Genomic DNA, 16,832 nt, shown 5'->3' on the forward strand with positions numbered 1-16,832 from the left:
TGTCATCTGAACTGCGGTGGGTGAATTTAAAATGCATTATCACGCCTGTCTAGAAATATATTTGTTTGTGTCTTTAAAAATTAGCTCGATAAAATGTTTTTATTGAGAAAGCCAAACCGAAGCTAACGGCTAGTTATGCTAGCAGCTGGTCAGGGAGTGTCCCACAGACAGCTGATCAGCCTTAAAAGTGACCATTTTATCACCCGCAGACGTTAAAACGAGACATTTGCACGTTTAAACGACTGATTATGGTGTCCAGACCATTACAAATGTTTAATTAGCTTCGGTTGGTGATTATGGAGGCGGTGTGGTTACCCAGCCCTAATGGGATGAATGGTCTTTCTCCTGGTTTTAATCAATTAATCTCCCATTCACACGGGTTTTTCTAATTTCACATCAAATTTGCTCAATCTGTCTGGAGAAAACGTCAAGTCAGCCTGCAGCCACACCCATGCTGTGATTTATCATGATTACCATCTGACATAACAGGCAAGCATCAGTAATATTTCTCTTTTTTTTAATTAATAGCTGCTAATGTTAAATAAATGGCTGAAATAACATTATTCAGGTGAACGAGTCAGTGGTTTTTCCCACTAAATGACAGATTCAGCTGTTACTTGTCACATTTGCCTAATAGACGTTTTTATTTATATTCTGTAGGGATTTTCTAAAATTTTCCTTGCAGTTAAATTGGGCGTTTCATGCTCATTTCATCCACATTACAGAGGAAGCTCTGGCCCTGTTTTCTATAGTTGACCTATTTTTCCTGCACGCATGTCACAGCTGAGATCAGGCTGAACATCATTAACATGCATGTGGAGGAGAGGAAGCCCAACATGTGATTAGCTAACATTTATCCTCTATTGTCAGCAGAGCTGTTTTCATTATCAGCCCCTAAACTCATGATTTTTGCCATTAATTATTCAGAAATGTTAAAAAGTTATTGCTTGTTTATCTGACAGACAATTCACTACCCAAAGATATTTGATTTGCAATGATGTAAAACAGATTTTCGAGTCATTTGAAACTCTGGACCTGTGAACATTTAATGACCGAAAGACCAATTTATTGATAAATCACTACAAATAAGGCTTACAGTGAAGTTTCCCCAATGTAAAAGCTAAAACATTTAGTCAGTTAGATAATAGAAAATTAATTGGCAACAGTTTAGATAATCAGTTAATTGTGTGTGTAATTTTTTAAGGAAAAATGCCAAAAATGATCTGATTCCATATTTAAATGTCAAATATTTGCTGTTTTTTTGCATTATGATCTTGAACTAAATATCTGTAATAAAAATAATGAAATCCATTTTAGTTTGTCCATTTTAATTATTTGCACCTTTATGTAAATGTAACCTCTGCACTGCCATCATGAAGGCGACGCCACATTTACAGTGAGACACATTTAAAGTCGCAGTCATCTGTAAAAGGCTTTTTATGATCATTTCTGGCAGCGACTTCGCCAAAGTGTCCTCATAATAAATGCTGAAATCAACTAGGAATCGAATCCAGTTTGAATCAATAGTTTTTATCAGGTGAAAGGACAAATATTTTCTGTTTCCTCTTAAACTCTTAAAATGTGTTTTAAGTCTTTATCCTGTGAATCTTTTGGTTTAAGTCACATTAAGGACGCGATCTGCAGACATCAGCTAACATTATCCTTATTTGTTATGTACAATAAACAAATTACTAACCACTTGATTAAAAGAAATATTAAACAGATTAATTTCTAATATTTTCTAATAATATTTGCAGCCCTCAGTGAAACTGTGTTTTTTGTCTCGTACCTGAGAACTCTTTACCTCAGTGACATGAAGGTGACACCTTGACGACTCCTGACGTAGCAGTTTGCATTTCAGCTCATGATTAAACTCTACGCAGGCACAAACTCTTCCACCAAACTCCATTCATATTTCTCCTACTTTGTCTTAATCAATGCCAGCTTCAAGGACAGAGACATGCTCGTCCTTACCTTGCTTAGCGGCGTCGATGTGTCCCTTCTGAAGCAGCAGACCGGCGGAGGTGCAGTCTGGTCTTAATGTACAGTCCTCCTGAAATCCTCCCGTGTCACCTCTGTTCCTGCACCCTTTCCGTGCACTGGGCTGAAAAGGCTTCGCAGCGGCGTTCGTCTGAGCCGGTGACGCCTCTTTCTCTGACACTGGTGTCCTCATTTTCTGTAAGGAGGCAGGTCTTTGATTTTGGCTGCGTGCTGGTTGTCTCATTATTCCTGCGGTGAGAGATAAGGACTCCCCCCTCTCGCCTTTCTCCCACCAAGCCCCACGCCCCCCTCCCCGGTTTTGGTTCTGCCTTTGTCATTTGCATAAGCGTTCAAAGAGACTGCAGAGGTTTATTTGTGTCCCATAACATCCCCAGCTGTGTCCATCACTCCCATGTCTGAAATCTTAGGATATTTTCTGCACTTTATGCGCAATTTTAGGAGGTTTATCAAGGCTGTGAAGCCAAAAACACATTTGTTACCTTGTGTAGGGGTAATTTTGAGCCTACAGGCAGTGCATTCTGCTGCCCTGATCCACTCTTGGTTGTTGAAACGTTGTCAGTGATGCATTATTTGGTAGGAAATATGTTCCCCCATCCTGAAGGCTACGTTTCCTTTGTTCTGACGCCGAAACGCAGACTCTCACAACATCTCTCATCAGCCTCTAAGCTGAAGGCTTTTCGAGCAGAAACCCTGCAGCGTTTGCTTCCTTTGCAAAAAGATGACAGCACAGAAAGAGAGAGGACTGAGAGCTAAAAAAGGCCCAGCCACGCAGTTAGCTGATAAAAGCTGATAAAGGACGGCTAATCCTTGCTCTGTGATGGGCCACAGCATCAGGCGGGGCCCTAATGCAATCTGCTGGCTTTTGCTTACAGTGTGCTGCATTACAGAGCATCACCTGGGCCTTTTGTGTTCGACCACAATGAAACCGCGTCAGATTGAGTTGAAAATGCTTACTGCCTGTGTTTCTGCATGTCTGTCCTCCCGGCGCTCAGACTAATACTGTAGCCGAAGACAGAACGTGAATTTGACATTGACTGGAGAGTTTTAGGATACATCTGAGCTCTTTGACAGTATGTCTGAGCTGTAGCGATGGCCTGAAAGGAGTTGTTTTTGTTGACTAATTGATCATATAACTGTGAGTGCCGCAGGATTTTGTCCCTTAATGATTTGTCTTATCAGGGCTTGAACTGCTCTTCGATCTGCCACAGATCAGCCCTGAAGATGTCCCAAACAACTCCAGACCTCTGCATCATGCAAAATTAGGAAGACATGCATGGGAACAATGACTCTCAAGTTTATTTTGAGAAGCTTTTGAGAGGGGTATTTGCAGGCTTTAGGACCCAGCACCTCGGTCTGGGCCTAGACCGCCTTCCCTCCTGCAGAAGCCAGCACAGACTAGCGCAGCAGCGCAGTGCTGCCGCTCAGCTGATGCGCTCACAGCAGACCCAGCCTGGCTGTTTTCTCCTCCTTGCTCTGCTGTTGTCCTCTGCTCCTTTCATCGCCCCTCAGAAACTTTCTGTCGGAGCCAAAAGCTCCCGCCGGCTTTCCTCCGGCAGCAGCAGAGAGGAGGGTCGGGGAGAGTTGGGCGCTCAGGCTGTGCTGAGAGGATCAGGAGAGAGATGGTGTGATTCTTTAAAGAGAAAGAGAGAGGAGGAGAGAGACGCTCCAGCAGCATCACCGAACCCCACCACCTCCTCCTCCTAGACCCCCCTCTGTCTGCCTGACGCTCACCCCCATAACAGGCTCCTTCAGACAAGACGGCCGGTTTGGGGGGCGGCTCGGCGACCAGGAAACATGTCACAGACTAGGAGGAACACGTACACGCGGGTGAGTGCATACAAGGTGTTCATGCATCCCAGCGAGGTGAATGACTGGGCCAGACTGTGGTGTCTAAGTTAGTCCCGATCGGTGCGCCATTGTTCCTGTTAATGTCTGTCCGATTTGTTTCACTCTGTCATCTGCTCCGTGTCGATTTCTGCTTTGAATAGAAGGGTTTCTAATCCATTTCAGCGCTGCATTCCTCTGTCTGAATTGTTGCCTCTTTGTTCAGCTCTGATGCCCCTCCGGGTTCAACATTGCTGCTGTGGTGTTAGGGTTCAGACCTCTGCGATGACTCTGAACCTGTAAAGTAGCAGGTGATACATGACAGGCGGGTAATAGGTTCCTAATGCTTTTAGTTATCAGCAGACAGCTGGACACACGATCCACGAGCCCCTGAAGACTTCCTGTTTGTCATCCGTCTCTGAGTCAAGCAGCCGCTCTGTCACCGGGAGGGATGACATCAGTGCTCGCTCTTAAATTTTAGTACCTTTCAGCTACTCTTTTCTTTCCCTCAGATCACAGAGCCCCCCCTCCTTATCAGAGTAGTCCTTAGACTGCTTAGATTGTAATTTATCCTGCGTAACATGGTGAGTCTGTGCGCCAGAACATTTCACTTTTTGATGAAAACAAAGCAAAGCCGTCTTCAGGCCGACAAGTTTCACCAGCGCCTTCGTCAGAGCACAGTTACAGTGCAGCAAATGAGGTTATGTCACAGTTTTTATCTTCTTTTTCGCATTGTAGTCGTGTGAGCCTGCGTGTGTTTAAAGAGTAGAGTGGCACTAAATAATTCAGCATGTCCTCCTCGGGTCTTCTCTGCTTCCAGCACATGGCGAACAGGTCGGAGCGGCGTCGGAGCAGCGCTGAATGCTGAATGGAGTGGAGCGGCAGCCCGTTCAAAACTCCTTTGTTTTCATTATTTTATGGCTTTAAAGAAGGCATGAGTTATAAACTTCAACGGGTGCCTGAATGCAGATCTCCCCGCAGTGCTGTAAACCTGCTCCTGTCGTGAATCTGACTGATTTGATGCCTTCAGAAGGACGTTAAAGCTTGAATAAAAGATCTGACGACTCGACTGTGATGTAGAAAAAGGCTTGACAAAGACGGGAAGACTCAAGGACACGTTTCCTGCACGTGACGAGTTACAAGTCTCTCTCCATGTTGGTCATGAATTATAAGCGAGGTTAATTAGACTTTAAGCAATCAAGGGAATTCAGGGTTGGCGTAACTGCTGCTGCCTGGAACATCTCAGTGGTGATGTTAATAAAAGACCGTCACCTGCAGCTGTTAAACGGAGGCTGGTTTACATGTCAGCGGTACGAAAGTGGAACAAAACGTTTGGATATATCGACGATATTTTATGGGGGAAAGAAAGTGATTGTAGGTCTGAGTTATAAGTGCCCGTTTCCCTCTGGGTGTACACCTCCTCTGTATTTTGACCAGTAAGTCCATTGTTCATTGCTGTGATTGAGACATGTAAACTGTTCAAACCGCCTCTTAAGAAGTGACACCACCTTTGGGCTTAGCTTTAACAGAACAGGCTTTATACGACCACATTCCAGCCTATGCTTTGCTTAGATTTAATGCTGCTGATTGTTCAGGACAGATGGCGGGCTGCTCAGGCCTGGAGGTTGTCCTTCTGTTTAATCACACATTATGTTTTGATGGGTTTTTACCTCCTCTCCTTTCCAACTTGGAAGGCACTCTCTCCTTGTGTTGCTTTCAATGTCCCGTCTGCTGACCTGGGAGGAGTGTAGATGGTAGCAGGTCAACGAGGACAAAGATATGATCCCTCACAGGAAGTACAGCTGCCGTAGTTAAGTGTTTTCTGTCATCAGCACTTGCAGGAATTGACGATACGGCCTATTGGAGATGTGTCAGTGGATGGCAGGCAATAAGGGACAATGAGTTACAGCAGAGAAATGTGAAAGATATGTTTCAGGTGGTTAAAAACAGCCTCACCATAACATTATTTATCCACCAGAGAGTGATAACCAGTTTATTTCTCAACCGTAAAACATTCACAATCCTTTAAATGCATCAAAAGTGTTTGTTTTTATGGTGTGTTTACGTAAACAAATAGATAATGGATGATATTTTTTAAGAAACTTGCTGTTAATATGAAGAAAATGAGTCATTGAACTTTTTGTTTGATATTGTCAGCGTCAGAAACATAATTGCTTGAATCATTTGAGGACTGTCTGACGTGACCACAGAGACCTGCAGTGGACGGGACGGATCGGGATGTGATTCTTTAACGATGCTGTCTGTCTGTCTGTCTGTCTGTCTGTCGTGGCTCGCTGCCCTGCAGAGGTTTCTGTTAAACAGCATCACACACAGAGTGTGTGTTTACAGTAAGCTCAAGGAGAGCATGTTCCCTCCCAGCGAAACACGGTCCGCTTCTCGCTCTGCTGTTCTGCTGAGTCACCATCACTTCTAGGACATCACACTGTAAATTGGGTTATGCAGGATTATTTGATTACAAAATATGGCGGCTCGAGTAAAAGTGCTCCCGTTGAGGCGTTTTCACCGTGCGATTTGGTCTCCGCACACCTCAGAGCTGCTTCGAGAGTGCGGGACTCGGCCTTGCTTCGACTTTCTGTGTGGTCCTGAGCAGCTCAGTGGGTCAGAATGACGCCAAAACGACTTTTCCTTCACCTCTGTGTGCAGACACGCTCCTGCTAACGGTCCCTTTTAATGCAAATGTCGCCGTCAGTGTGTGATGCTTTGCACTGCAGCCCTGCAGAGTCACGCACTAAAGCAGTGATTGGACCTGTGGCCACTTCATCAGAGCTTTTCCTTTTGCTCTGAGGTTGTGATAATCATAGCATGAAGTTTTAAACATTCAGAGGAGATATAATCCACATGGCTTCATCAATAAACCTTTATCAATAAAATATATTAGAGTGCGTGCCACTTTGAAGGGTCGTTAAGCCACAGCAGTAAAAAAAGTTGCTCCGTACTGAGAGTTATAATAACTGATGTGTTTTTACAGTCCAGCTCTGTTTGTGTCTCCCGTCCCACCCAGACCACCAGCAGCGGCAGCAGCAGGATGAGCTCGGACGGGGGCGGGCGGCCCGTCAAGGTGGGCTCCCTGGTGGAGGTGATCGGGAAGGGGCAGCGCGGCACGGTGGCCTACATCGGCAACACGCTCTTTGCCTCCGGAAAATGGGTGGGAGTCATCCTGGACGAGGCCAAGGGCAAGAACGACGGCACCGTGCAGGGCAAGCGCTACTTCACCTGCGAGGAGAACCGCGGGATCTTTGTGAGACAGTCTCAGGTAACTGCAGCACTGCTGAAGGCACACTGACCAGTGAGAGAACCCTGAAGCAGAGGAGTGCGTCCACCCTCGAGTCCTCAGCCAGTCCACCCCCCCATCTGTCTATTGTTTCCTGTGCTGTGAGACCTTTGAGAATTTGTTTTCCTTTCTGTTTGACGCAGTGTGTTTGTGTGGGGGCTGATATTTTCCTCTGTTGTCTGAATGCTGCCAGCGTTTTTCTGCTGCTTCAGGCTGCATGAAAAACCACTTTATTATGTTCTCCCAGAAAAATACTGCAAAGTGTCCCTGCCTGTTTCATAACCATAGATTACTGACGGTGGCCTGGAGGGGACAGTCACATCCATCCCAAGGGAAGGAAAGAGAAATGGGCTTAAATTTCATCCCCATTGAATGAACTCCTGATGCTTTCTCACTGTGGTGGGATCGAGGTATCCTGGCGTAAAGCTCTCCACATGCACATGTACACAGACAGAGCAGACAGGGCTGAATGTTCCCTGCAGGGTTTTCTTTGTTTTCTTTCTTTCCCAAAGTCTCTTTGCATTCACTGTGACTCACCCAAATGCACTGAGTGTATCCTTGTGGTCTAACAGACATGTTGAATGCATTTCCTGCCTCATAAAACATTAGATTTTTTAGTATTTTAAATCTTGCATCTTTACATCCATATTTACTAGCTTGCGGTCTTCTTCTTCCTCGTCTTTGTTGGAACGTTGCAGCATTTCTTGGCACAATATCGCCACCTATCTATTGGTGGAGTAGTGGGAAACCATCGGCAAGGCTGTGTCATGTCACCTGTGTGCAAGTGCATGTGTGTCCTTGTGTGTGCACAATACAAACAACATGGGCACAAAATCTCCACCTTTTCAACTTCTTGAAAAACATTTCTCAATCCTAAACACAGCACTCGCTTTTCTGTGAGGTTCGCTCATTTGAACCGCGTGAGTGTCACTTGTAGGTGAGTGTCAGTGATTTTTGATCATTAGCATAATTGACGCCCCTAAATAGCTGTAAAGGGCTACCTGCTCTGCTCCATTTGTACAAGTTTCATGCATAAACATGTCAGAGTAAAAACAAAGAGCATCAGACAAAACAGAACAAATGAAGCAGTGTCAGAAACAGAAAGTGCTTTGTCATCAAAAAACGAGAGGAAATGAGAGGAAATGTCACCGAGAAGGACGAGAGATTAGATTTCATTACAGGTGCAACACAGGATGTTACCCTGGGCAGCAGCTCAGCATGCTATATACATATATGATAAATGTATGTGTGATGTTTACACGTATTGGTAACAGTATATGTATGTAATACAGCACTACGGATGTACTAATGATGGAAGTGTGACTAACAGTGGTAGCAGCTGCAGTGGATGTCAGACAGGACACACAGCTGTAATCCACAATCCAGGTTCAAGCACTATCCACGGGAACCTACGAGACAACTAAGCACAATTTATATTTTGGTAACATTTTTAAACTCCAGATTCATTCAGATTTGAGTATAACTCTTCATCAAACAAGTATTTTTTCTGCTCTGAGGGAAGGCAGACCTGAATATAACCTGAATTACCTGAAGTTCATTTGTACCGAAGAGGAAACTGGTGAACGCGACAGGTTGTCTTCTGTCACTTGCACGTCACACTTAAGAAAGCGTCTGCTGCAGTGGTTCTTACATGAGCCCAGAGAGTGAACTGTGTCAGGACTACCTGTGACCCAGCTGTGCAGGTACGAACACACGGGTCAGCTTCAGTATCGATCAGGTGTTGCATTACTAATCCTCTTTATTATGTCCCCTGCTTGCCTCAAAAGACCGCCTGACCCTGACTCAGTTGTAAAGTTTGCTGTAAAGATGCAGAAATGAGGACTCACTTGGGGAGTGCTATATCTGACCAAACATCAGTAAACAAGCCACATCTGTTTTTGCGGCTCCCCATTAACGTGTCGCTTCCTCTCAGTCACATAGCTGACGGTATGAGCCTGTGATGTTTTGGAAGACGTGGCTAAATGTCTCTTGCTGCCTCTTTCTGTGTCTCTCAGATCCAACTGGTTGACGACGGGGCAGACACGACGTCTCCAGAGACACCTGAGCCCGGCACCGGCAAGGTTCCCAAGCGAGGCAAGGACACACACGTTCACTTCTCAGTATTCTGCTTCTGTTTCACCAGTCAAACAAAATGGGAACAAAGTGCAATCATGACCTTTTTGAAAGGGAAGTTGTCTCGGGGACGCGCATGCACAGAACATTAAACATGAGGCCGTGTTAGGAAGCAGTGAAAAGTTCTGCAGCGTGAGAGCAGGCAGCTGAACGATCGCCTCGTCGTGACATTAACAAAAGCTGTGAGCGGGTTCAGCGCGCTCAGGCTGCAGCCGTATCACCTCCGCTGTGAAAGGGTCCAGGCTTTTCCAGGGGTCAGCAGCGTTTAACCAAAATAAACAGTCCCATCTGATAGCTGCTGATGCGAAACACCTCCTGCATCTTACCTCCTTTCTCTGATTGGCTGTCTAATAGCCTATTGGTGTCTTTAAAATCACATGATCTGCTGACATTTTTCCACTTCCTGCCACCTTTTCTCCAATAAACAGATCATTTTTTCCATCTAAAGAGATCATTTTTCTATCAGCCATGTCTGCAGCTGTGTATAAGTGCCTTTAAGCAAGGCAGCGTAACCCCACCTGCTCACCTGCTGTAAGCCACTGAGGTTTAGAGTTTCTGCTAAAGGCCTGAAATATAAATGTCTCAGTAAATATCTCATTACAGGGACACCGTCTGGTTTCAGCTCAGCCCTGAGTCAAGCAGAGTGCTGCACCGGCACTGTGAAGGTTGTGGGTTTGAATCCCTCTGTGTGCACTCCTGGTCCAGTAAAGCTCCCGGGGCTGAAGTGTCCTCCAGTCGTTCTTCTGTAAATGTCAAACTAAACCTAACAAGGTGTCGTCTGGCTTCCTGTTGACAGCGGACATCTTTCTGCTCACATCAGGACGTGGACAAAGTCACAGTGATCATGAGAGATGAATTTAATAGCAGCTGACAGATGACGAAAGCTCCAGAACAGCTACTGACTCCATGATCGCTCATGAAATCTCTTAGATTTACCATCAGCGTGGACGCTGATTAATGCTCGCGCCGAATTATCGTCCTCTCTCTGCTTTTAACACGAGAAATAAAAATTGCCCTCACTCTCCACATCTGGCCACCAATAGGTTTTATCCACTAGAGGATGGAGCTGCACTCTGTTTCCATGGTTACGCCTCACTGCTGCTACCTAAAATCGGGGGGTGGCGGCTGGTGCATTGTGCTCGCTTTGGTATTGTCTACTTCCTGGTGCAGAGAGAGGGAGTTGAAGTGGTGACACACTTGACTGAGCGATGTTGATTTTTCAGAAACAGGGAACAAAAACGAGGCTCTGCTGTTTCAGGTGTGTTCAGGTGTGTTTCCTCAGGTTAAAGCAGCAACGCAGAGGAGCGTTTTCATGACACCACAAGCTGCCCTGCACCAAAATTAAGATGTGACAGAGCTTAATGTTTACGCTGAAGCTGATGCTCGTCTCCAGAGCAGCTTAATGTTTAAGCCCTTTCAGACGAGGAATATGTAACGCTGCTGCCTTCATCTTCAGTTAACGTGCTGGCAGTCAGACATGGCTAACTTTAACGTTAATGTTCCCTTAATTCAGACGTGACAGGTCATTTATGGAGAGAGCTGCAGTGCACCCAGTGAGTGAGAGGGAGATGAGATAATAATAGCAGTGATGGACCCTGTTTTCTGTTCCCTCACAGGCTAACACTCATTTTTTGAAACTTAACTTCCCATCAGCTCACACGCCGCATGCAGAATGTTTGCTGGGTTTATTCATCTGCAGTCAGCATGAATGACCATTGAAAATCTGCTTCTGCTCCTGCTGCACCAACAGGAGAAATACAGTTTTTATCGACTGATCTGAAGTCTTAAAACAGGCTCTTTCAGCGTGTTTCACAGTTTATTAGACAGGTTTTATCTGTGCATGATGAGACATCACAGATATCACATGATATGACATATTTACATGAATCTGATTTGACTTGTGATGTACTGTAAATGTTAAAATGACCAAAATATAAGTACCATTACTTCTGGAGTCACGTCTAAAGGTAGACAGTGGACACAGATAAACTGGTTTAGGTGTTTGTAGTCTTCCATCACAGGTTTTCCACAGCTGACTGTGACTCAGTATCAGTATGTGACTCTAATCTGTTTGCACCCGGATATTTGTGGGACTTTATACCTCATAAAAGACGCTGCTGATGGTATGAAAGTGCGCCTCTAATTTCCTTTGTTTGTTTGTTTTTTATCTCTTCAGAGATCCTGGACACGCCCAAGTCCACCAAACTGGTGAGTCTGATAACGCTGACTGTGACACAAAGTTCCCCTGCAGGAAATTAGGAGCAGATACGGAGGAGCTCACCTGGACATTTACACATGATCACACTGAGGGACTCACAAACGGATGCATGCACACTCACATACCTGTGCACACACACACATGCACACACAGCTGCACAAACCACATCTTATGATGCTTGGTGGCTCTTCAGTGAGTATATGGACATTTATGTTTAGTGTTCTTACAGTAGCATGTTGTAATTCAGTCTAAAGGAGAGTCACTGAAAATCTCTCAGTGCATTGAGTGTGCTGTAGTGACACACTGACAGTAGACTAATGCATATTCCTAAGGATGGAGAAGAATCTGGAGATCACATTCTGCTTTTTCTCCTTTCATAATTACACACTGTCTTCCTCTGTAATTAAAAACAGAATTCAAACAGTTTATAAAGATTCAAAATAATCTCAAAGAATCCAAGTTTACCAAGTTTAACAGAATCAAATCAGATCTTCTTGAATCCAGAGCTGATGGTTGTTTTCCAGTTTGACCAGCAGAGGGCAGTGTTCACTAACAAATACACCAGCTGTGTATGGAGAGGCGTTATACTGTGAAACAAACAGAGGAGCTGCCCTGAGATCAGTTTAAATAACGTAGGAAGCTCTGATATGTTATTTCTCTCTGAATCTGGGCGCATATTAAAGAGAGAAATTAGAACTAGAGTATCATGAATTTGCCAGATGAGTCTGCATTTACAAGCACTTTGAGCTGACAGATGAAAGATGATATAAATAACACTTAATAGTTAAATACATATTAGTGATTAATATATCTTAATTATAAGAACTCCTATTTCACATTTTTGTTATTTCTCCCTGTGATAAAAGTCAAAAATTGTCTGAATGCGGAAAGATGTGTGAAACATGCGGATATGAATTTAAAATCAGATTTTTTATGTGCGCTTTATGTGAAAATGAGCTGAATGAAGAAATGTGTGTGTGTGTGTGTGTGTGTGTGTGTGTGTGTGTGTGTGTGTGTGTGTGTGTGTGTGTGTGTGTGTGTGTGTGTGTGTGAAAATGTGTGTCTGATTGACACCTTTGAACCACCAATGAAGAGCACTGACTCACAGCAGCCCCGCCTCCTCCAGCATGCCTCTGACAAACTCTTGACCTTTGACCTCCACCCTCCCTCCTCTCCTTCCTCACTTCCTTCCCTTCTTTCCTTCGACCACGCAGCGAGGAGTGAAGCCCAAAAAGGTGCTGCATGTTTCTCTAACCTCGGTACAGTGGTAATGTGATGATGATGACTGTGGTAACCGTGGTAACTGTGGCTCTGAATGGCCTCGCCGCTGCATGGCAACAGGGCCCCATCCCTCATTTACCCATGATTCCTCTCAGCTCACCGCACCACCATCTCTAGTCCTGTCACAACCTGCTCTGTGTGTGTGCGAGTGAATGGAAGCCAGTGAGGAGCGCGAGAGGTGACGCCTGTGTACGCCATCGTGTCACACCCACTTCCTGTCACCTGACCTCACCTCGCTCTGTGCTCCGGTCCGTCTGCATGGGCCCACTCTGCGGCACATGCTGTGTGTCTCCATGTTTGTCTGCTTTCTGTGCATTTTAAAGCATGTTGAAGGGGAATCAGCCTGGCAGACGACTCTCTGGGTCACACTGACCCATGTTTGACGATCGTTGGCAGGAAAACGACCAAATTCTGCAGTTATTTCTCATCAAAAGTCTGTGAAGGCACGATGGGCTTCTGAGGGGACATTTTTACTGGTTTTAGGAATTTGCATTAAAAGGCTGTCAAAGAAGAATGATGCATTGGTTTAACGTTGGTGAAGGACATGGGGGACGCCAGCCTGGAGCGGACTATTTCAGACGTTTAATCGTCATCAGTTTTGGCACTCAATTGATCGTTAGAGTCATTTATCAACCAAAAATGCATAACGTTCCCTGTTTCCTGCCTCTCAAAATGTGAGAGTTTGCTGATGTTCTCTGTTTATATCAATATAAATCGAACATCTTTGGGTTTTGGATGGTTGGTCAGACAAAATGAATCAAAACGGCACTTTTTAAGAATAGTTTTGGGCCTTTGTCCTGTCGTATCGCTGCTCCTCTCTGCTGTCAGCCGAGGCATTTTCATTTTGTGTTAAACTGGCAATAGATCTGAGTACTTTTTCATGATTTTAGTCAAATGATGTCAAGTTTTAACGATGATAAAAATGCCAACAGATCTGGAGACATAGTCCAGCAGTGGATTTTGGGGTGTTTATTTTTGTCTTTTTTCTTGTGACCTGCAGCTGGAGGTTATTCATTTTGGCAGAATCAGTGATGTTTGAGTCCAGGATACGAGATGAGCCAGTTTGAGTTTGGTCTTCGTTTAGTGCACTCAGCTCACATTAAATCCAGTCATAACATTGTTTCAGCTGAAGGCGGCGGCTTACAAATACACAGACGTGATATAATGTGAGTGTTGTGCATCGCGCCGTCCATCACGAGGTCCATACTGACGGTCCGGTGCTCTTTAACAGTCCGGCTCGGCTGAGTCATACATGCAGGCGCTCGTCTGCTGCTCCTAAATGTCAGACGATGACGGAGGTGAAATCAGCCGCCTTCCTGCCTGCAGAGAACGAACCTGCACTGTATGGATTTCCTGTCAGCTCGGTTCTGCTTTATCGTGTCCTGCTCTGCGTCTCCTGCTCACACCAGGAGCTCAGTTTAGTCTCGGCCTGGAGCCTTAAATATTCTCTGTTTCATGTGCCAGATATGATGCAGAGAAGACAGAAATATACCCATGAAAATCATGAATTAATGAAGCATTATGTCTTCAGGTTGTCCGTCCTGTTCTCAGTATCTCAGGAACAACAACACCAACAACGTGGCTGGTTTGCGAGTAGTGTCTTCAGCCTCTCTTTCCGCCTGCACCCACAGAAACATATAATATAATGCGAGCTTTATGATGCCTGAGAGGAGAAACTCAGGGCAAAAAACGGCTCCTGCAGACTTTAATCAAAGGTGACGTTTTTATCAGCTCCGGCCTTCTCTCATCTGGATAATGGTGAAGGGACAGTTAGAGGACGCCGTTGAGAGAGATTTGGAAGTTTAGAAAATGGGACAGGCAGACAGAGAGGATGATGGGATTTCTAAAAAGTCCCATCAGCTGGTCAAAACCGGAGCGAATAGAGGAAGATAGAAGAGAAGTTGCAGACACGTCCTCCTCACCCTCAGTGGAAACTCCTCACATGCAGGAAACCAAAATAACATCACTCTGAAATAATGAACTGTGAGTTCTGTGCTTGTTCTGCTGTCATGTGAGATGAACCTCTCTGTCCAGTCAGCGGTGCTTCAGGAAGCTGTTTTGCTCAGGGCGGTGCAGGCCGAGCGTCCTGGGTTCTGCTGTCTTAATGTAATTTCACCCCCTCTCTGTCCCGCTGGAGGCGCCGGTCCTCCATGGGCGTGCCGGGAACCTGATACAGTCGTCGCATCGTCCTCTCTGCCTGCCCGCCTCGCTCCCATCACTTCAGCCGGCCTCTCGGAACAGCACTCAGTCTGTGGTGCAGAGAAAGTGAGGGATTACAGAGAAAGATGTTTAATATTTCAGCAGGACAGATTTCCCTCCGCTGCTCTGTAATGGATACGCACAAACAGCTTGTCTTTCTGCCCCGGCAGCCTCTTTAATACTCACTGATGCTGATGTTAGAAAGAATCAGCCACTGTGTTTATTATCAGCTGAGCCTCATTTAGCCTCATCGCATCGATCTCAAATTACACTGAAAATCTAAACCTGCTGCTTTTGCTGCCGTTCATCACGAGCTGCGATGAAAGATCTTTTCTGTGCACACGAAAGGCTCATTTCTCAAAACAAATATGTCCAGATAATCCATCCACCTGACGGAGGCTGATTAAACACGTAAGATCAGATGCTGTAGAAACACGTAGTTCCCTTGATGTCACCCAGAGGTTTCTGAAGAGCCGTTGTGAAGCTCAGTGACAGCGACAACTCCTGGTTAGTCCAAAAATGGGCGAAGAGATGGACCATGGGGGGAAGAGGCGGCTGATTGCAGCCTGGTTGTTAAACGCTAGCGGCTAGCTGTCACCTAGCTAGCTGCCAAGTGTCTGTGCCCATAATTATGCAGAACTTTAAGCCAAAATATGATTTAAGTGAGTGAGTTATATAAAAATGTAGACTCGTACAGTTGTCACAAATGGAGAAATTAGCTATAGAGACCAGATAAATGTTTATTTCTGCTGTAAAGTTTGGCATTTTAATATGGGGGTCTATGGGGATTGACTGGCTTTTGGAGCCTCTAGTGGCCGTTTGAGGAACTGCAGTTTGTGGCACTTCATTTGTCATCCCCGAAGGTTGTCGCTTGATTAAACAGGATGATTGTTGATCAGGATGCTCGCAGTAAAAGACACACAGGCTGGAAGTTATCGTGGCAAAGGGGAAAATGCTCACTAATATGGATTTTAACAAACTTGTCGTCAGAATTTAAGAGAAATAATCCTCCTATGTGCAGAGAAATAGACTCAGATCTTTTATTTAAACTCAGGGAAGATGCCGCATTTGTTTTGCTCTCGTGTCAAAGCATTTCAGGTTTAAAGCTCACATCTAATCAGAGTATCCCCCCTGAATTAATCCTCTTACATCCCTCTCTCTTCCTGCTGAGCTGCCGGTGCAGGGAAGGAGATTAGTGGAGCTGAGGAAGATATTACGATAGCTACTCAAATGGCTCTCGGCTGTTAAGGAAGGAATTGACCTACTAAATCACTTCATGCACTAAAAACTCGTTGTGCTGTAATCAGTATTACCTCTTACGCTTGAGACTCACGTTTTGTTTGAGTCTTGTGGATTTTGATCCTGGATCTTTTAGCCCACTCTGTAAGGACTTCCCATTGGGAATGGACCATATGTCTGTTTACTGTGAGACAACAGAACTTCACCCATCAGGCCTTGTTCTGTGCCTCTTGTATCCTCGTTCCAGACCTTTGCGTTGCTGCCCACATCTTTTCAGTGATTCCTGCAGGATAAAATAAGTGAATTTAACGGCACTTCAGCTTCATTATCAGGCCAGCACAGCGGTACTGATCCCTTAAATATCTCTAGTTGTATTAGGCCATTGTGGGTAATGTTGCATATCCTCTCGCTTCACGGCAGTTTTGGATTTAAAGGGGGGGCGGCACCGATTCATGAGGACTGTTCAGATGTAGTCTGAGAATAAATGTGATGATATGCAGCAGCTCTGCAGAAAGTTTCTTTGGCATGGAGGCTGAAAGGTGAGCTTCACCGAGCCACTGAGGAGCTAACAAAAGATGCTACTGAGTTGCATTGTGGGAAATGTAGGAGTTCTTGGGGCTCAACCTGACTGGAGTGAGGTTATCT

At 45.1% G+C, this 16,832-nt stretch overlaps 1 protein-coding gene across 1 annotated transcript in view; it reads left to right on the forward strand.

Moving 5' to 3' along the window:
- Nucleotides 1–3,688: 3,688 nt before the first annotated feature.
- Nucleotides 3,689–16,832, forward strand: part of dctn1b (dynactin 1b) — a 186,280-nt gene continuing 173,136 nt past the window's right edge. The window contains exons 1-5 of the mRNA XM_070978459.1: nt 3,689–3,828; nt 6,848–7,099; nt 9,133–9,211; nt 11,427–11,458; nt 12,683–12,727. Of these exons, the coding sequence (XP_070834560.1) occupies nt 3,796–3,828; nt 6,848–7,099; nt 9,133–9,211; nt 11,427–11,458; nt 12,683–12,727 (441 nt within the window). The 5' untranslated portion in view covers nt 3,689–3,795. The remainder of the gene's footprint in view (nt 3,829–6,847; nt 7,100–9,132; nt 9,212–11,426; nt 11,459–12,682; nt 12,728–16,832) is intronic.

This window comes from Chaetodon trifascialis, chromosome 14 (assembly GCF_039877785.1).
Source record: "Chaetodon trifascialis isolate fChaTrf1 chromosome 14, fChaTrf1.hap1, whole genome shotgun sequence".
Classification (NCBI taxonomy): domain Eukaryota; kingdom Metazoa; phylum Chordata; class Actinopteri; order Chaetodontiformes; family Chaetodontidae; genus Chaetodon; species Chaetodon trifascialis.